This window comes from Ranitomeya imitator, chromosome 2 (genome assembly GCF_032444005.1).
Source record: "Ranitomeya imitator isolate aRanImi1 chromosome 2, aRanImi1.pri, whole genome shotgun sequence".
Lineage (NCBI taxonomy): Eukaryota > Metazoa > Chordata > Amphibia > Anura > Dendrobatidae > Ranitomeya > Ranitomeya imitator.
In genome coordinates this window covers 472706985-472728847 of record NC_091283.1, presented here as the reverse complement: position 1 = coordinate 472728847, position 21863 = coordinate 472706985, and the positions used below count along the sequence as shown (strand labels likewise).

Below are 21863 nucleotides of genomic sequence, written 5' to 3'. Positions count from 1 at the left end.
CTTCTGCCCAAATAATGGATTTTGAATCCATGGCATAATCGGGTATTCCTCACAAATAGCTTTTAGGATACAAGCTGAGCAGAGTTTTGTCTGCCATGAGCTGGGCAATGTATCGCTGCAAAGCGCACATTCCTTATTTTTAGCCTTTGCACTACATTTGTTAGGTCTTTTTTAGTAAGTAAACAGCTAATTAAACAAAAAGAAAACGACCTAATTACCATGGTGAACTTTCATAAAGATCACTCATCACTCAGTCGTTTAGTAAGGTACCAGATTCGGAGGCTGATCAAATCACATGATTGTTCTCCCCTGGAGGCGGTGGATCCATCCCAATCCACTCTGCTTCTCTGACTGGCATTACAGTTGCTTCTTCTGACACACGTTTGGCTGCCACTACTGCCCTTAGGTCAGGGTCACACTTGCGTGTGCGATGCGAGAAACTCGCACAAGTCTCTGGCATCAATACCCGGCACTGCCGCCAGCACTCGGGACCGAAGCGTGCGGCTGCATAGAAATAGATGTAGCTGCATGCTCCGGGCCGGAGTGCCGGCGGCAGTGCCGGGTATTGATGCGACAGTCTCGTATCACACACACAAGTGTGACCCCGGCCTTAAGCTGATGCCGGTGCTGCAATTGTTGCTCCTGCTGCTAGTCCATAACCACAGTGGAAAGGAGATATCAAGCAAAACACGCTCTCTGGCGGTAAGAACCTCATTTAAATGAGGAATCATAGTAACATACTTAGTAAGGCCGAAAAAAGACATTTGTCCATCCAGTTCAGCCTATATTCCATCATAATAAATCCCCAGATCTACGTCCTTCTACAGAACCTAATTGTATGATACAATATTGTTCTGCTCCAGGATCAGCCAACAGTATCACCCTCCACATGGTCGCCTCCTCCGGACCCCCGGAAGTGAAGTTACCACTTCTGGGTCAGAAATCACTGGCACGCTTGTCATCAGGACATGCTCCCAGCAAGCCCTGCACATGCGCAGACCTGTGACAATGCAGTGGCATGGAAAGTCTCCGCCACTCGCATTCGCACAGGCCCCCACTTGGCCAAGCAAGAAGCTGTTCTTCTAGGCAACCTGGCTCTTCAGATATAGGTTCCCCTAAAAAACAGGAAACCAACTGATGAGGGGGAAAGGTTCTGCCCTTTAATTTAGTTCGTGTCTTCGATGGGCAGACCCCCTCTCGTGTTGTGTGGTCATGGGGAAAAGGAAAATCTGGTTTGTTTACTCCTTGTTTCCAAATGTGTTCCTTTCTGATTTTGCTGCCTTCAGTCTGAATCTATAATGTACACATTTCAATAAGAACAAGGAAGAACATTTAATGAACTTTAAACTGGAACTGTAGCTATATCTCATTTTGAGTTAAAGGCGTTAAAAAGGTTTGCATGTGTAATGATCCATAGTGATGAGCTTAAAAATCCCCAATACAGATAAGTCATGGATTCATCATCTCTTGAACAACTGATCCCATGAGAATTTGATTCAGCCATTACTTTAATTATATTGGACATACAAATGTTCTGACTTTATAGCTACACCAAGCCCAGCTGTCACATAGATGTTTGTTAGCCATAACATTTGCAATCCATATGGAGTTTGAAGTTGAAAAACCTGCAGCTGTAACTAAACTTACACTTGGAGCCGGTTGCACCTTTAGGGGCTCTTGTTATTCTATATTGTCATAGACCCGCATGACATCTGGTTGGTCTTTTATCAATTCCAAGAGTTTGAAGACCCTTTCTTTGTCAGTGTCTGAGAGTTGTACAGTTCTGTTGGGCAAATACTCTGGCCCGGAGGATATTGGCACTAATCCTAAGACGATCAGTTGGTTGCGGACATCTCGTAATGTGGATGAATCACAGATATACTGCAAAAATGAGAATGTTAAGAGTAAATTATGTCAAATTACAGCAAAAAAGCAAGAGTATATGCACCGCCTAATAGTAAAATAATTAAAAAACAAATAAAGTGCTAGCTTAAAGGGAACCTGTCACCCCGAAAATCGCGGGTGAGGTAAGCCCACCAGCATCAGGGGCTTATCTACAGCATTCTGTAATGCTGTAGATAAGCCCCAGATGTTACCTGAAAAAGGAGAAAAAGACGTTATATTATACTCACCCAGGGGCGGTCCCGCTGCTGGTCAGGTCAGATGGGCGTCTCTGGTCCACTGCGGCGCCTCCTATCTTCTTTCCATGACGTCCTCTTCTGATCTTCAGCCACGGTTCCGACGCAGGCGTACTTTGCTCTGCCCTGTTGAGGGCAGACAAAGTACTGCAGTGCGCAGGCGCCGGGCCTCTGACCTTTCCGGCGCCTGCGCACTGCAGTACTATCCTCTGCCCTCAAGAGGGCAGAGCAAAGTACGCCTGCGCCGGAGCCGTGGCTGAAGATCAGAAGAGGACGTCAGGGAAAGAAGATAGGAGGCGCCGCAGCGGACCGGAGACGCCCATCTGACCTGACCAGCAGTAGTGGGTGAGTATAATATAACGTCTTTTTCTCCTTTTTCAGGTAACATCAGGGGCTTATCTACAGCATTACAGAATGCTGTAGATAAGCCCCTGATGCCGGTGGGCTTACCTCACCCGCGATTTTCGGGGTGACAGGTTCCCTTTAAAAACAAATAAAACACACAAATAGTGTGTTACCACCAGACCCTGTCCAAAATAGTGTCTAAAAAAAATCATATAAGTTTTAGCCAGAAAACACCAAGGTTCCTTACCGGTAGTTGTTTTTTTCCGGAACCCATGACAGTACACCTAAAAGAGGGATCCGCCCAGCCAGGACAGGACCTACTGAAATAAAAAGATGGTAGCGCTTCCCCCGCTTCAGTTGGGTTGCAGAGCATGAGAGGACCTCCGGTTAATTTACACATATAACCAACACCACATTATAAAAACACCCAAACTATAGTGCACACACATAAGTTGAGGGGGAGGAGGGGGGGAATATACGGGTGCTGTCATGGGTTCCGGAAGAAACGGCTACCAGTAAGTAACCTTGGTGTTTTCCCTTCACCAATGAAAGCACACCCGAGAGATTTTTGGAGATCTGAAACACCTTAGGGAGGGACCACCGCTGACTTGACCTTAACAAAGGTCAAGTCAGCAGAGGAGGACAGATTCAGTCTGTAGTGCTTAAAGAAAGTAGATGGTAAGGACCAGGTAGCGGCCTTACAGATCTAATCAATTAATACCTCCCCCTTTTCTGCTCAGGAGGTTGCGACAGCTCTGGTGGAGTGAGCCTTGATGCCTTCAGGAACCGGAGCATCACTCGTAGTGTAAGATAAACTAATGGCCTCTCTGATCCGTCTGGCAATGGTATTCTTCTCTTGGATACCCCATACTCCTTTCTGCTACTCTGAAAGTCTACAAATAGTTACTAGTGCTTCCTTCATTGACTGGTCATGGGCATATACTGCAACATAGACCTCCTTACATCTAAAGTATGGAACTTCTCCTCCCCTGGATTTTTAGGGTTATCACAAAAAGAGGGCAAAAGTAATCTCTTGGCTCCTATGGAATTTAAGAACTACCTTGGGGAGATGGTCAGGCCTTAGAACAACTCTATCATCATATACCTGTGTATAGGGGGGGACATATGGACAGGGCCTGTATGTCGCCCACCCTGCAGCTGATGTTAGGAACTTTGCAGATAAATCCTCTAAGGGCGCAAATGGGTTTCTAGTTAGTGCCTCTAAAACTAGGTTCAGTTCCCATGGAGGAAACTTTGGCACTATAACCGGTCTGGACCTACTACAGGATCTTATAAATTGAGACACTCATTCATTTGCTGCGAGGTTGCAATTATACAGGGCACCAAGGGTTGATACCTGTACCTTGAGAGTGTTTGTTGCTATCCCTAGTTCCAACCCCGATTGAAGAAACACTACAATGGACCCTATCGGGGCCTCATTCCCTAAGGGCTGCCTTGAAAAATCCACAAATTTCTTCCATGTTCTACCACAGATTCTAGATGTAATAATTTTCCTACTTTTCAATAGGGTGGAGACTAGACCTGGTGAGAAGCCCTGCCAACTCAGTAATGCCCTCTCAAGTTACATGCTGCTAGATGGAAGGTCTTCATTTGAGACTTGCATACTGGCCCCTGAGTAAGAAGGTTCGGGATCTCTGGCAGGATCCATGGATCGGACACTGACACTAGACTTAGAAGGGAAAACCATGGTCTCTTCGGCCAGTATAGAGCAATGAGAATCACCCTCGCCTGATCCTCTCTGATCTTCCTCACAACTGTTGGAATCATCGCTATTGGAAGAAATGCATAGGCCGTCCTGAATCTCCAGGGAATCTGAAGAGCACCCACTGCAAATTTCTTCTCCCTTGGGTTTAACGAACAGAAGTTTTTTTCTTGTGTGAGCTATTAAACAGAACTATCTCCAGCCGCCCCCATGCCATGCCGGCACTATCTGATTGAAAATCTGGTTTAGAGACCATTCTCCCTGTCTCAATTTCTCGCGACTCAGGTAGTCTGCCTTTGTGTTGTCTCTTCCCCTTATGTGAAGTGCCATAAGAGACAGTAGGTGTTGTTCTGCTATCTGGAGTAGAATGTCAGCTGCCATCATTAGGGTATGGGACCTTGTTCCCCCAGTAGTTGATATGTCACGACTGTTCGATTGTCCAACATGACTCAAACATGGTGACCCTGGAGGAAGGGTAGAAAGTCTTTCAAGGCCCTTTCCACAGCCCACAGCTCTTTCAAGTTCGATCCCTGGCCACTCTCTAGAGGAGACCATACCCCCTTAACTGAGTGAGAACTTAGATGTGTCTCCCATCCGGTATTGCTCACATCTGTCGTGATAACATCCTCTACTGATCTTAACCACTTGACCCCTGATGGCAAGTTTTTACTGACTGTCCACCAAGAAGGGTATCCCTTATTGCAGAAGAAAGATGTATCTTTCCTTCTAAATGCCTTTTTAATCAACCTCTGCACAGACAGGACTTCCCACTGTAGCTGCCTTAGGTGAAATTTGGCTCATCTTATTGCTGGGATATAAGATGTTAGGGATCCTAGCAAGGACATTGCTTTTCTTAGGGTCATTCTTGGCTGATCTATCGCTAACAGCGCCAGGGCCATTTTCTTCGCTATCTTGTCCTCTGGTAGGAGGCAGATCTGGTATCCTTTCTGGTTTTAGTCTTAAGTTGAGTGTATTTACCATTCAGCCCAGCTTTTCTAGGACTACCGTTACCTCCCTCAGCTCTTCTGAATGGCGATCTTCTGACCTTCCGACTATAAGGAAGTCGTCCAGGTAAGGGATGATAACGGTGTTTCGAGGACAAAGGTAGGCCATCACCTCCGATATTACCTTGGTGAATACTCTCGGAGCTATTGACAGTCCGAATGGAAGGACTATATACTGGTAATGCCTGACCTGTCCCTGGAGATACAGAGCCACCCTCAGGAATTTTTGATGGTCCCGATGGATTGGGATGTGATAATAAGCATCCTTCAAATCGATGACCGCCATGAAACAGTTTTGGAATAACAGCTTGATAGCGGTGTTCACTGACTACATCTTGAAGGAATAATTCACAATCCATCGGTTGAGCTTCCTCAGGTTAATAGTTCTTATGAAACCATCCAGCTTCTTTATCAAAAAGAGTGGGGAATGGGGGGAGTTTTGTTATTGGGGTTGTCTTATTTGAAATTGAATGTCTTTTGAAAAGATTGTATCCTGCTATGTCATTTTTTTTAATAAAAATCTATTTGATTAGAAAAAAGGAGTGGGGAATAAAATCCCCTTCCAATATGTCTTCCAATTTCTGCCCAAAAGAGAAACTGACTGTCACATGGGATGGAGTCAATTTTTTGAAGGCAGGTCAAACAAAGGCTTATTGGTTCCTAAGCTGTTCCCCCATTTGTTGCAGCCAGATCATAAGGGATCACAAGTCCCAGCTATTGCTGGTTTCAGATTCCCCGCGGCTGCCTCCCAGGTGTAATCCAGTAACCCATGAGCTTTTTTATCCAATGGGTCTCTAAGTGTGCCGGAATCCTCAATGGGCAGGGCTGACCTCTTGGAGGATTATGCCACTGCCCTGTCGATTTTAGGATTTTATCCCAACTCTCTGGGTCTTTTTCCTCAAAGGGGTATCTCCTCTTTGAGGATGAGGCTAAGGTACTACATCTTTCTGCCTTCTTCCACTCTTTTTTTATGAGAGCTTGTATCCTGGAATTAACTGGAAAGGTGTGCTTCCTCCTTTCCTCCAGGCCCCCAAACATTATATCATCTAGGGACTTAGGTGCCTTCTCGCCCATTGTTGACCTGACTGCTCTGACCAACCTATCGGTGTCCTCAGCCGGAAAGCAGTCGGCCACCTATATCACTGTCCGAGGAGGAAAATTCACTATAGTATTTTCCAACAGACCACGGAGAGGCCTCAGATTCCGTAATGACTTTCTGAGCTGTTTTGTTCCCATTTTTTAACTGAGTCTTTAAGGAACCTTCCACCTCAGACTTGATCACAGATCTAAGGCTTGTGGCAAAGTCAGGGGTCTCATCCCATATAATTTTTTGGATACAGTCTGAGCAAAGACTTTTTTGCCAATGGAATGCCAGCGCGGTTCTACAAAGAGCACATTTTCTGTTCTTTTTGGTACAAGAAATGGCCCTTATTAACAAAAGGTGACATTCTCGTAGATCATTCACCACCCCCTGTCCTATTAAGGGTACCGGACTGATGAGGGGTACATACGACGTCCCTCCTCGATACTGAGGAGTCCTGCGAACTTCCACTCTTCTGACCGGGACGGCTGCCACTCCTGCCACTTGAGCAGCTGCTTCCCTTTGTGCGCCTGTGCTGGCTGTTATGGACCTGGTGGTTAGGAGCACCCGGAAAGACCTGATGGTAAAACTAACACAGGACAAGCTCTGGGAAGTGGGAGCTCTGCTGACCGCAACCCCTAATCCTATCACATACACTAGAAATAGCCGTGGAGCGTACCTAACGCTGCCTAGACGCCTCTTCACAGCCTAAGAGCTAACTAGCCCTAGAGATAGAAAATAAAGCCTACCTTGCCTCAGATAAATTCCCCAAAGGAAAAGGTAGCCCCCCACAAATATTGACTGTGAGTTAAGATGAAAGTCACAAACACAGAAATGAAACAGGTTTCAGCAAAGGAGGCCAGACTTACTAAACAGACTGAGGATAGGAAAGGTATCTTTGCGGTCAGCACAAGTTAAATAGAGCAGCCAGACAAAGAATAAACTAAGTAACCTGTGGAAGGAACCTCAGAACCAGCAGCTCCACTCACAGCCACCAGAGGGAGTCCATGGACAGAACTCGCCGAAGTACCATTCATGACCACAGGAGGGAGTTCGATAACAGAATTCACAACAGCTGGCGATTAGGCACTGGTAGAAGTGACTGCTGCTGCAAAGGCTTCTACTACTGCTGTCCTCTCAGATTTTCCATGATGGGGAGCTTTGGACATAAGCGCTTTTTCTGTGGTCATCCCCCATTTTATAAGTGATCCACTGCGCTACACCTCAGATCCGCCTCCTTTGGTGCCCAAAACAATGACCCTCCACCGCCCCTGCCAGAATGTGCCAAGTCTTCACGTGTCCCGGATGGCTTTTTTGCCCAGGGCGCCGCCATATTGCTTCCAGAGCACCCCCTCCGATGTCACTCGGGCACGCCCTTTCCCAGTGTGCCTTGCCCGTGACGTCAGCGGAGCGCGCCCAAGGAAGCCTAACTCACTATGGAGCTGCAGCAAGAAGACGAAAAAGGGGGAGCGGCATGGCGGATCCAGAAGAGCCGACCCGGCCTGCGTCTGTGCCGCCTGCGCCCACACGTACGCTAAGGCCCTCTGGACCTGCGGACGGCGCTTCCAGCACCTGAAGGCAGGCATACAGGCATGTGCCTGTTCTTCCAGTACTGGAACAGGAGTGGGTAAGCAGGAATAAAATAATAAAATCTTCAACCCGCCCAGGTCTCAGCACAAGGCTTCCCGTCAGGACATGAAACCCAACTGAAGCGGGGGAGAGGTACCACCCTTTTTATTTCAGTAGGTTTCTGGTCCTGGCTGGACGGATCCCTCTGTCAGGTGTGCTCTCATGGGTGAAGGGAAAAAACAGATATTTTCTTCAATTGTCATTCATCAGTAGTTATTAAAATGTACAAGACCAAATACAAATTCTTATTTTAACCCCTTTCTGACCTCGGACAGGATAGTACATCCGAGGTCAGATCCCCTGCTTTGATGCGGGCTCCGGCGGTGAGCCAGCCTCCACGCCTGGACATGTCAGCTGTCAATCAAAAGTAAAACTCGTCCCGCAAAAAATAAGCCCTCACATGGCCATACTGATGGAAAAATAAAAAACACAAAAAAACGGAAAATCCCAAGGTCATGAAGGGGTTAAAGAATTGCAATGTATCCCAAAAAATTGGATGCTGTACAGTTGATCCTTATAGGATCCAATTTATATTTTTATGAACCCATAGATTTGAATAGGCAAGTAACATCCATCTTATGGAAGAAGCTAGTGCATTTTGCAATTTATTTCATGTGGAGATTTGGTCTGTGATAAAAGAAAAAAACAAAACATTCAACTGAACAGCTCCAGACAGCACTCGGACCAAAGTGAATATAATCCTCTGGGAATTTAAATATGCAAATAGACTCTTCAGAGAAAAAAAAAGAACCTGAACTCTAGCGCCACCTATTGGATTTAGGAATCCCAAATGTCACTATCGACCCTTTAGCAAGCTTTGCCACATGACTTTGGCTAAGAAAACTAGATGCTCCATTTGTAAACACATTTGGGGGTGTTTGCTCCTCATTAGTGCAATGAAAGAGGTCTGATTTGGCTTCTTATCCTAAGTAATATGGCATGGCTCATTATGAGGTCTATAGTGACTTTGGGGTTGCTACATCCAATAGGTGGCATTAGAGTTTAGGTTCTCTTCCCTTCTTAAGAGGTTATTTGCACACGTACACGTTTGTCATAATTGAAGGCATTTTAGACATTATACAGGTTTCTAAAAACATTTCAAACTCAGCACCACTCCCGTCTATTTGGTTGTGTTTGGTATTCCAGTCCAGCTCAATTTTTAGCGAATGGGACTGAGCTGCAATATCATGCACCACCAGGACAGGTGTGGACTAATGTGGCGCCATTTTTGGAGTAACTCAGTCATGAACTTCTAATCCTGGACAACATATTTAATGTAGTATCTAGCACCGGACCCCACTAGGGGGTTACCCTGCTTACAATTTCTCAGACACCACCAATGGACCAATCTACTATTTGGGAATACTTGATCGCCTTTATTTGTTCCCATCTTTCATTTATATTCCTCGTATGATTTGTACTTTATTCTTGTATTTTGCAACAATCATTTCTATTTTCCCAAGTACATCTTTCCAGACAATAATCGTTGAACTGTCCAACAGAGTCCCCTTAATAGATAGATTGTCTCCCACCTTGTATACATCTTTCTCCTCCTCCTCCTCGTCCTGCACCTGTTCCACATCCTCAGCTCCTGCTTGTATGGCCAGTTCAACAGCCTGCTCCATCTGCACAGGTTTGCCATCTCGATCTTGGGTCTGGACGGTCACTACTCCCTTTTTATTAAAGCAATGTAGTGCATCAGTGTGAGTTCCCCTGTAAACCAGAATGAAAAATTACTCCATTTTTCTTTTCGTTTAAAAACTCAAAGAAAGTGAGTTGCCAAGTTAATCTGTATACCAGATATTTTCAATCTATATATATTTTATTTATGTACCCTTGGCATCGCCAAACATATAAGTGCACCGTCCCACCTACTTGTTTTCCCTCTATCGCCAAACAGGTGGGAAGATGAATTTATTAGATTGGCCACGCCAAGGGTGCACATTCTGTGCTGACACAGTCCCTTTAAAAGGGTCTTCAAGCCAAGTTTACCTGCAGCTTGTCACTAGAGGGAACAGCAGCAGAAACCCTTTTAATTGTCAATAATGGTAAGAACTAGACATTTTTAGCCACAAGTTTTAACAGTCGATATGGTTCCAAAAGCACATACCCATTTTTGTTAAGTAGGAGTCGGAGAGCTGCAAAAGAGCGACTGGTGTTATCAGTCAGGAGTTCAATAATTAGAGAACATCCACCGGGCCCTCTAGCTTGATAAAGTGCATAGGACGTGGGTTTAGATTTATCCTTTAAAAAAAAAATGTATTTTTTAAAATAATTCAGCAATTCAATAATGTATAATCATTCAGTTCTTCTAACAAAATCTACTTAAAGGGATTATATAGAAATTGTGTACATGGAATTACAGAAGCTTGGCATTGCCAATGGCGAAATTAATGGTAAACCCCTGGAAGAAGCGAGCAGCGAAACAGCGCCCGTCGGGTGTGAGGGTTACACAGCCAGCAGCACCTGTCTCCCAGATTTATCCTGGGAGGTAAACTGGATCATTTGTTCTAATATAACTTCAGCTATAGACCTGGTGGTTATAAAGACATGTTCCACATGAATCTCCCTTTGGTGAACTTTTCCCCTGATATCCTGGGCTGAACCTGCCATGGGACTGTACCCATAAACATGGTATAATTGGGAATTTGGAATGGAAGCCTTACTATCAGTGCCTACATTTGGATTAACCCTACCTCCAGTATCAAACTAGTAGCTGACCTATATTGGTTGATCTATGAATTTGAAGTGTAACATATCTATTGTTTTTTGGACATATAAGTGATTACTTTTTTGTTGTTGTAGGCTTTGGTTTCTTACCACTCCTTTAATAGCAGCCTCAATGGAAGCTTTCGGCATGTTTCTTTGCCGTCCCTGCTCAATCAGCTGGTACAATAGTGGATTGAAATCGGGGTTTGGGCCCCCTTCTGTAAGGAGAAGACAAAATCATTCTCTGCCCTTTTCCCCCAGTCCCCAATCATGAAACTCTCATCCATACCTCTCACTGCCACTCTGATCATTACGGTAAGCTTGTTAAACAGGCGTGACCTGGCTGCATCCTTTGGACCCTTTATATGCTTCACTTTGGACCATTTATTATGTCCAGCCAAAGCTACTGCCGATGTGTGAAGTCTCGCCTCCCGACCAGGACAACGTAATGTCTCCAAGGCTTTCTGACATCCAGACAGTGATCTCCAGAGACTGCTCCGGTAGGAGAAGCAGAACCTGCCCAGTGCTAGAGACATAGTGCAGCCACAGATTCACCCTATGGAAATGGAGGACGAGAAAGTCAATCACTGCTCTTCACACTACACAATAATACAACCCAGTGTGCTATGCAAAACAAAAGAACATGAAGGGTGTATGGGGGAGGGGCTAATTTGTCAGGATCTTTTTTTCACTGACTGCTTCAAGTTTCTGAAAATAAGCTACAGGGGCCCTTTCCTACATCAAGCCTTGCAGGACAGACACAGAATCCCCAATCCTCGTAACCCTTGCAATTTGGCCACAGAGGCCCAAGCCCACAACCCCCCGTAATCCTTGGAATTCGGCCACAGAAGCCACTACCCCACTGTAACCTTTGCGGTACTGCCACAGAGGCCTTTACGTTTCTCCTAAACTCCTGTTTCTCCGTTAACAGAAGACTGACCTGAGTGAGGACTTGCTTTTTTGTGGATTGAGTTGAAGCTTTTATTGGGAACATTTTACATAACGTTTACGATCACATTTATCTGGCGCTCTACACTGGGCACTTACATCGAGGTTTACATCTAAATCTTCAAGTGATTCAGAAAATCAGATGAAACCCCTGAGGGATCCATTCACTATAATGAGGCAGCAGAGTTACCCTGGACTCCTTTTAGCCTCTGTTCAACGTTACCTTTTTTCAGAAGTGCACAAAACTGTGGTCAATCACGCTTTTATACTCACATAAAAAGACGGACACTACCGGATCATAGGCCACATGGGTCCGCAGTGCCTCTATCTGCCTCATTATAAGGAATCTTCCGCCAGAGGTTCCGTCTGAATCCCATATTTCAGAGATTTACATGGAAACCCTGGTGTAAGCACTCAGCGCAGAGCACACGATAAACGTGCGCCGAGCCTTACTGTGATCTTTGGGAGGCAGAATGAAAAAATTAACAGCAGGTGAAGAATTTGTTTTATTTATTTTTTACGCCGTTCCTCGTGCGGTATAAGTGATTAGGCGACTTTATTCTTCGGGTCGGTGCGATTACAGCGATACCAGATTTATATCGGGTTTTTATGTGTGGCTGCCGTCATACACTAAAAGACGCTTTGTATTGCAAAAAATAGTTTTTGCATGACTATATTTGGACAGTTATAATTTTTCCATATTTTGACCCAGAGAGTCATGTGAGGGCTTGTTTTTTGCAGGACGAACTGACTTATTGGTACCATGTTTGGGCACCTGACTTTTTTTCATGGCTTTCGATTCTGATTTTTGGGAGATAGAATGAACAAAAAACAGCAATTCAAGAACTAATTTTGTTTTGTTGTTTTTATACCGTTCCGCATGTGGTAAAATTGATGAGACAGCTGTAGTCTTCGGGTCAGTATGATTAGGGTATGTGCACACGATGCGAATTTTGCTGCGGATCCGCAGCTGCGAATCCGCAGCAGTTTCCCATGAGTTTACAGTACAATGTAAACCTATGGGAAATGAAATCCGCAGTGCACATGCTGCGGATAAAAACGTGCGGAAACGCAGCGGATTATTTTCAGCAGCATGTCAATTCTTTGTGCGGAATCCAAAGCGGTTTTACACCTGCTCCAATAGAAAACTGCAGATGTAAAACCGCAGCGGAATCCGCAGTAGAATCCGCAATAAATCCGCAGTAAAACCGCAGCGGTTTTCCAATGCGGATTTATCAAATCCGCTGCGGAAAAATCCGCAGAGGATCTTTCTACGTGTGCACATAGTCTTGCAGTGATACAACATTAACATAGTAACATAGTAGCAAGGCTGAAAAAAGACATTTGTCCATCCAGTTCAGCCTATATGCCGTCAGAATAAATCCCCAGATCTACGTCCTTCTACAGAACCTAATAACTGTAAGATACCATATTGTTCTGCTCCAGGAAGACATCCAGGCCTCTCTTGAACCCCTCGACTGAGTTCACCATCACCACCTCCTCAGGCAAGGAATTCCAGATTCTCACTGCCCTAACAGTAAAGAATCCTCTTCTATGTTGGTGGAAAAACCTTCTCTCCTCCAGACGCAGAGAATGCCCCCTTGTGACTGTCACCTTCCTTGGTATAAACAGATCCTTGGAGAGATATTTGTATTGTGCCCTTATATACTTTTACACGGTTATTAGATTGCCCCTCAGTCGTCTTTTCTAGACTAAATTTTGTTGCCCTCCTTTGCACTCACTCTAGTTCCATTATATCCTTCCTGAGCCCCAGTGCCCAAAACTGTACATAGTACTCCATGTGCGGTCTAACCACGGATTTGTACAGAGGCAGTATAATGTTCTCAACATGTGTATCCAGACCTCTTTTAATGCACCCCATGATCCTGTTTGCCTTGGCAGCTGTTGCCTGGCTCTGGCTGCTCCAGGTAAGTTTATCATTAACTAGGATCCCCATGCCCTTCTCCATGTCAGATTTACCCAGTGGTTTCCCGTTCAGTGTGTAATGGTGATATTGATTCTTTCTTCTCATGTGTATAACCTTACATTTATCATTGTTAAACCACATCTGCCACCTCTCGGCCCAAGTTTCCAACTTTTCCAGATCCATCTGTAGCAGAATACTATCTTCTCTTGTATTGACTGCTTTACATAGTTTTGTATCATCTGCAAATATTGATATTTTACTGTGTAAACCTTCTACCAGATCGTTAGTAAATATGTTGAAGAGAATAGGTCCCAACACCGACCCCTGCAGTACCCCACTGTTCACAGCGACCCAGTTAGAGAATCTACCATTTATAACCATTTACAGTGGGGCAAAAAAGTATTTAGTCAGTCAGCAATAGTGCAAGTTCCACCACTTAAAAAGATGAGAGGCGTCTGTAATTTACATCATAGGTAGACCTCAACTATGGGAGACAAACTGAGAAAAAAAAATCCAGAAAATCACATTGTCTGTTTTTTTAACAATTTATTTGCATATTATGGTGGAAAATAAGTATTTGGTCAGAAACAAACAATCAAGATTTCTGGCTCTCACAGACCTGTAACTTCTTCTTTTAGAGTCTCCTCTTTCCTCCACTCATTACCTGTAGTGATGGCACCTGTTTAAACTTGTTATCAGTATAAAAAGACACCTGTGCACACCCTCAAACAGTCTGACTCCAAACTCCACTATGGTGAAGACCAAAGAGCTGTCAAAGGACACCAGAAACAAAATTGTAGCCCTGCACCAGGCTGGGAAGACTGAATCTGCAATAGCCAACCAGCTTGGAGTGAAGAAATCAACAGTGGGAGCAATAATTAGAAAATGGAAGACATACAAGACCACTGATAATCTCCCTCGATCTGGGGCTCCACGCAAAATCCCACCCCGTGGGGTCAGAATGATCACAAGAACGGTGAGCAAAAATCCCAGAACCACGCGGGGGGACCTAGTGAATGAACTGCAGAGAGCTGGGACCAATGTAACAAGGCCTACCATAAGTAACACACTACGCCACCATGGACTCAGATCCTGCAGTGCCAGACGTGTCCCACTGCTTAAGCCAGTACATGTCCGGGCCCATCTGAAGTTTGCTAGAGAGCTTTTGGATGATCCAGAGGAGTTTTGGGGGCATGTCCTATGGTCTGATGAAACCAAACTGGAACTGTTTGGTCGAAACACAACTTGTCGTGTTTGGAGGAAAAAGAATACTGAGTTGCATCCATCAAACACCATACCTACTGTAAAGCATGGTGGTGGAAACATCATGCTTTGGGGCTGTTTCTCTGCAAAGGGGCCAGGACGACTGATCCGGGTACATGAAAGAATGAATGGGGCCATGTATCGTGAGATTTTGAGTGCAAACCTCCTTCCATCAGCAAGGGCATTGAAGATGAAACGTGGCTGGGTCTTTCAACATGACAATGATCCAAAGCACACTGCCAGGGCAACAAAGGAGTGGCTTCGTAAGAAGCATTTCAAGGTTCTGGAGTGGCCTAGCCAGTCTCCAGATCTCAACCCTATAGAAAACCTTTGCAGGGAGTTGAAAGTCCGTGTTGCCAAGCGAAAAGCCAAAAACATCACTGCTCTAGAGGAGATCTGCATGGAGGAATGGGCCAACATACCAACAACAGTGTGTGGCAACCTTGTGAAGACTTACAGAAAACGTTTGACCTCTGTCATGGCCAACAAAGGATATATTACAAAGTATTGAGATGAAATTTTGTTTCTGACCAAATACTTATTTTCCACCATAATATGCAAATAAATTGTTAAAAAAACAGACAATGTGATTTTCTGGATTTTTTTTTCTCAGTTTGTCTCCCATAGTTGAGGTCTACCTATGATGTAAATTACAGACGCCTCTCATCTTTTTAAGTGGTGGAACTTGCACTATTGCTGACTGACTAAATACTTTTTTGCCCCACTGTATATGTTTTTTGATGTTTTGCTGCTTTTCCACAATAATAACTATTTTATAGAAAAAATAATTATTTTTACATCTCTTTACTCTGAGAGCTATAACTTTTTATTTTTCCGCTGATGGAGCTATATGGCTTCTTTTTTTTGTGGGACAAGATGACGTTTTCAGCGGTACCATGTTTATTTATATTTGTCTTTTCGATCGCATTTTATTGCACTTTTTGTTTAGCGGTATGATGATAAAGCATTGTTTTTTTGTACAGTGCTCACTACAAGGGTTAACTAGTGGGACAGTTTTATAGAGCGGGTCATTACAGACAGAACGATACCAAATATGTGTATATTTTTTGTTTATTCTTTTACATAAATGTATTTATTTCAATAATATTTTTTCTTTTCTTTTTGATCTTTATTTGGGGATTTATATATTTACACTTTTTAATTTTTTTTTACATGTTTTACATTGTCCCAAAATGGGACATCTTCTGCACTTCAGAGCATCGGAGCAGCGTCTGACAAGCAGGGAAAGAGGCATGTCAGCTCCTGCTTTTAGCAGTTGCTCACAGGCCACCTTCACTGAAGGACCCCGTGGACATGGAGACCATCCATGGAGACCATCAGGACAACGCAATCGCTGAAGGAAACACACAGGGAGCCCCCTCCCTGCACGATCTTCTCTATGTCTCTGTCACTATTGACAGCGGCGTCAGAGAAGTTAAATAATAATCTTTATTTTTATATAGCGCTAACATATTCCGCAGCGCTTTACAGTTTGCACACATTATCATTGCTGGATGGGGCTCACAATCTACATTCCCTATCAGTATGTCTTTGGAATGTGGGAGGAAACCGGAGAACCCGGAGGAAACCCAAGCAAACACAGGGAGAACATACAAACTCATTGCAGATGTTGTCCTTGGTGGGATTTGAACCCAGGACCCAAGCACTGCAAGGCTGCAATGCTATCCAATGAGCCACTGTGCTGCCCTAAATGCCGGCAATTGGTGCTAGCACTGATCGTGGGCGTTGCTGTAGGCTGTTATCTCTCACATAGAGCCGACACCTGCACCCGGTGGCGCTCTACGTGAGCCCCCGTGAACACGCAGCTCCTGCAGACTCATGTCAGGAAGGAGGTAAAGCCTGAACAAAATTATGCCTCTCCCATCTCTTTATCTTAATTCTAGCCTGAGATATGATAAAAAAATAGAAAGTCTTACGAGCCCAAAATTCAAGCTTTCCTAACTTTAGAAATCTATAACAAATTAACTAATGAAGATAAAACTTCTAAACATTTTTAATTCACTAAAGTAGCTTTTCAAAAAACACCGAAGAAAATAAATATCTGAAGAGGTCAGGTAAAAAAAAGTATTCCGACTTTGATCACTTGAAATGGAATGCTTCCCCACCGTAACCCTTGTGGTACAGCCACAGAGGCCACTGCCCCACCGTAACCCTTGCGGTACTGCTACAGAGGCACCTGCCCCACCGTAACCCTTGCAGTAAGGACACCGAGTCCCCTGCCCTACCGTAAACCTTGCAGTAAGGCCACCGAGTCCCCTGCCCCACCGTAACCCTTGCAGTAAGCCCACCGTGGCCCCTGCCCCACCGTAACCCTTGCAGTAAGGCCACAGAGGCCCCTGCCTCATCGTAACCCTTGCAGTAAAGCCCATCGAGGCCCCTGCCCTACCGTAACCCTTGCAGTAAGGCCACCGAGTCCCCTGCCCCACTGTAACCCTTGCAGTAAGGCCACAGAGGCCCCTGCCTCATCGTAACTCTTGCAGTAAGCCCGCCGAGGCCACTGCCCTACCGTAACCCTTGCAGTAAGGCCACCGAGTCCCCTGCCCTACCGTAACCCTTGCAGGAAGGCCACAGAGGCCCCTGCCCCACCGTAACCCTTGCGGTACAGCCACAGAGGCCCCTGCCCCACCGTAACCCTTGCAGTAAGGCCACCGAGGCCCCTGCCCCACTGTAACCCTTGCAGTAAGGCCACCGAGGCCCCTGCCCCACCATAACCCTTGCAGCAAGGCCACCGAGGCCCCTGTCCCAACGTAACCCTTGCGGTACAGTCACAGAGGCCCCTGCCCCACCGTAACCCTTGCGGTACAGCCACAGAGGTCCCTGCCCCACCGTAACCCTTGCAGTAAGGCCACAGACGCCCCTGCCCCACTGTAACCCTTTCGGTACAGCCACAGAGGCCCCTACCCCACCGTAACCCTTGCAGTAAGGCCACAGAGACCCCTGCCCCATCGTAACCCTTGCAGTACGCCCACCGAGGCCCCTGCCCTACCTTAACCCTTGCAGTAAGGCCACCGAGTCCCCTGCCCCACCGCAACCCTTGCAGTAAGCCCACTGAGGCCCCTACCCCATCGTAACCCTTGCAGTAAGGCCACCGAGTCCCCTGCCCTATCGTAACCCTTGCAGTGCGGCCACAAAGGCCCCTGCCCCACCGTAACCCTTGCGGTTCATCCACAGAGGCCCCTGCCCCACCGTAACCCTTGCGGTACAGCCGCAGAGGCCCCTGCCCCATCGTAACCCTTGCAGTAAGGCCACAGAGGCAACTGCCCCACCGTAACCCTTGTGGTATATCCACAGAGGCCCCTGCCCCACCGTAACCCTTGCGGTACAGCCGTAGAGGCCCCTGCCCCATCGTAACCCTTGTAGTAAGGCCACCGAGGCCCCTGCCCAACCATAACCCTTGCCGTAGGGCCACCAAGGCTCCTGCCCCACCGTAACCCTTGCAGTAAGGCCACAGAGGCCCCTGCCCCACCGTAACCCTTGCAGTAAGGCCACAGAGGCCCCTGCCCCACCGTAACCCTTGCAGTAAGGCCGCAGAGGCCCCTGCCCCACCGTAACCCTTGCGGTAAGGCCACCGAGGCCCCTGTCCCACAGTTACCATTGCGAAAGGCCAGAGTTCCCTACACCCTCCCCTTGTAACCCCCACCCCATTTGGACAGCCAATGCCTGAACTTGACAGGATTCTTTCCGATGATTCAGAACACTCCCAGGAATAAGTTTATATTCGGCATAGTAAAAGAAAATTCTAAAGTGTGTACAAATGATTTAGGGTGAGAAGAGAAATCATGGTACTTCACCCTCACATGTAGTATTGCACACAAACTGCCACTGAAATGACTGATGCTTTTAACAAAAAAAGGCATTGCAGGCTCTGCTCATTATTGAAGTGTTCTCCAGCACACAGACAGTTAATTAGGAACTAGAACTCCCAGCTCCATTTCTCTCCTGTGTCAGGGCATGCTGCGAGTTGTAGTTTCACCCAAGCTATAAAGTGACAGGTTGGAGATCACTGGAATAGGGAGAAGACCATTCTCCAGTCTCTCGGATCACGTGATCTCCACACAGATCCTGTACATGGGAACACTACAGAGCGAACCCTGAAAAATCACGTGACTGTCATAAAGGTGATGTCTATGTGCCGTACAGCGAGCCCGGCATGCGCATGGGGCCGCCTGAGCCCCGGACACGCAGGACACTGACCTCCAGCCTCACATCCTCCTCTGCCCGCTTTCCCCTTGCTGAAAATACCAAGTATGCGGCTCGCACTAGGGGAAGTGTGTATCGGGTGCACCGGTCCTCCCTGAAACAAGCTTGGTGGAATTCAGTTCCGAATCCGATCTTGTTCTGCAAAGTGCTGGGGTCAGACTCCATAGTCGTGAAATTCGTCATTATGGGGGTCTCCAATTGTCATTGTGGTTTGAAAGCAAAATTGGGGTTATATGTAATACTGATTCTACCTCCATTCTTTTTTTAGAAAATGCTTGTCCAAAAGTAAGTGCACCCAACCCAAAATTACTACTGAAGTCCCCCATAATGACAAGTGTCCTCAAAGTGAGTGATCAGTCAGGGTGCCTAGGAAACTAAGTGACAACCACAGACCCCTATAATCAGCATCTTATGATAGTGACTCAATAAAGTTCCCCCATGATGACCCTCAAACTCAAAGTGACACCCAGAGCCCCCCAAAATACAAGATTCTCCCCATCGGCTGAACCTACACACAACAGTAAGCCACAGCTAGAGACCCCCATAATGAGAGAATCCAATATTAGTAAGCAGTGCCACCATGCTGGTAGAATGGCACATAGCGGAGCCTATATGAGGGCAACATTGGGCACCAGGAAGCTGATCGCAGTGAGATCATGTGAGGGACCTGCCATTGGCCTATGTAGGTATATGAATGAGTAAAATGTCAGATGTGTTCGCATAATATCCACACGGAGGCTCTTCTGAAGTTGTGTCAGTGCCATCCGAGGACACAAACTGCCACTGTAGTGGGATACGGCACGGCCGCCTCAGTGTAGTCACCGGCAGTCACAGAGCTGTCTAATAGACTACGTGGGCCACGTGTGACCGTAGTGATGGAGGCAGTATGGGTGTGAGACTTCAGCTTATGCCATGTTCACACATTAGTATTTGGTCAGTATTTTACCTCAGTACAGTATGTGTAAGCCAAAACCAGGAGTGGAAAAATCAGCGTGAAAGTACAATAGAAACACGTCACCACTTCTGTATTTATCATCCACTCCTGGTTTTGGCTTACAAATACTGAGGTAAAATACTGACCAAATACTGAACGTGTGAACGCGGCCTTAGAAACCAGGATTATGGGACCATGTGAAACTTCAGATCTGGGACACACCGCGATAGCTTGGTCAGAGTTGGTTGTGTCAGACTTAACCCATATGAAAATAGCAACCAGCAAATGGTGAAGGATTCTCTGCACTTTGTCTTTTAAACAGTCCTGGAATGTTAAGCTAAGTTCACATGTTCATTATCACATTCTGCTTGTCTGTTCCATTGTAATAACAGATAAAGAGAATTTATTAGCAAAACTGATTTGTTGCATTAATTACTCATACAGGAACAAGGGGTCCCCATTGATTATTAGAGTATGTGCAGACGGAAATATTTGAGAGTCCGCTCCAAAAGGCACCTGGAAAGACTGTTCCTTTCCATAAAAAAACTGCTTTGGCTGTCCATACGTTCAATCTCCTGGTGGGAGACAAGAAAGTGGATGTTGCTTTTTTGAAGCAGCGTCTGGTAAAATTAAAATGCTCCAAACTGCTCATTATCCAATCAAAGGCTGCAAAAAACCTTCAGAGAAAAAAACTCAAAAAGCTTGAAAAAAACTCTTCAAGAAAACTTCATGAAATGCTTCAGGAAACGAAAAACACCTCCAAAGAAGGAAAGGTTCCTGAAGCGGTCTCCACCAGAAAACTTCTCTTGTTTGATTATCGTAAAATACCTCTGTGCGCACATGACCTCATGGATTCCTTCTTGGTTCTGCTTTTTAGAATGGAAGAAAAGGTCCTGCATGCAGACAAAGCACAAAGAGAAGTTTCAGTACTGTATGTCACATTGTAGGATGACCTGGACAAGCTAACATTATGGATGAGAAGCTAACATTGACCTGCGTGAAATATTGTTAGAAATGTTCTCTTGTGTGACTGCTGTTCCATCTTGAAACTAGTGGCGGTGCCTAGCAACTGCTAGGATTGAGACTGTGTTGACCACTTGGTGATCCTGTTGTGCATTGTGCACATTTTCAAGTTTACGGGTATGTGCACACGGAGGTTGGATCTCTGCGGATTTTTCCACACCTGTTTTTGTAAATCTGCAGGTAACGCGCACTGCGGATTACCTGTGGATTTACTGCGGAATTACCGCGGATTTACCGCGGTTTTTGTGCGGATTCCACCTGCGGTTTTACAGCTGCGGATTCCTATTATGGAGCAGGTGTAAACCGCAGCGGAATCCGCACAAAGAAATGACATGCCGCGGAATAAACAACGCAGCATTTCCGCACGTTTTTTTCCGCAGCATGTGCACTGCGGATTTTGTTTTCCATAGACTTACATGACACTGTACAACGCATGGAAAACAGTTGCGAATCCACAGTGTCAAAACCGCTGCGGATCCGCATCAAAATCCGCAGCGTGTGCACATAACCTACTAAAGATACTAAGCATAGTGATCAGGAGGACCCACTGAGGCAAGAGGGAGTTTTAAATGAAGTGACTTGTGTATCTGTGAGAGATAAGCCTAGGTGGGTTTTGCAGGCTGTTACAGGGGCTAGACTCCCAGCGACCCACAGGGGCAAAGAAGGATGATATGCGACAGCCACAATGCCCCCACGTTAAGTGACAGCCAGAAAGCCCACATGGAGAATGACCAATGTAATTAGGATATTGACACAGATATCCCTTCCTCCAGAAATTAATTAAGATCCTGAGATCCTTCATTATGATAGGAATCATGCCCATTACTCACATGACAGTGGCTAGCTAAATTTACCCCCCTCCAGCTTGAGAGACAGCGAGACTGCTGCCAAAGTGACAGGCAGAATAACCTTATAGAC

General features: G+C 45.8%; 1 protein-coding gene across 2 annotated transcripts; it reads right to left on the bottom strand.

Annotated features, from left to right (window-relative positions):
- Positions 1 to 1490: 1490 nt before the first annotated feature.
- On the bottom strand, positions 1491 to 19049 carry TACO1 (translational activator of cytochrome c oxidase I). 2 transcript variants are annotated; one of them, XM_069751266.1, is made up of 7 exons: positions 18983 to 19049; positions 10919 to 11185; positions 10741 to 10847; positions 10031 to 10164; positions 9453 to 9633; positions 2731 to 2834; positions 1694 to 1881 (listed from the first exon to the last, which is right to left on the bottom strand). In XM_069751266.1, exons 2-7 carry the CDS (start codon positions 11163 to 11165, stop codon positions 1836 to 1838), a joined length of 819 nt encoding a protein of 272 aa, XP_069607367.1. In that variant the 5' UTR covers positions 11166 to 11185; positions 18983 to 19049; the 3' UTR covers positions 1694 to 1835. The 2 variants fall into 2 exon arrangements, with proteins under 2 accessions (XP_069607365.1, XP_069607367.1); XM_069751264.1 differs by lacking the exon at positions 2731 to 2834 and having other exon boundaries at positions 1491 to 1881.
- Positions 19050 to 21863: the final 2814 nt, after the last annotated feature.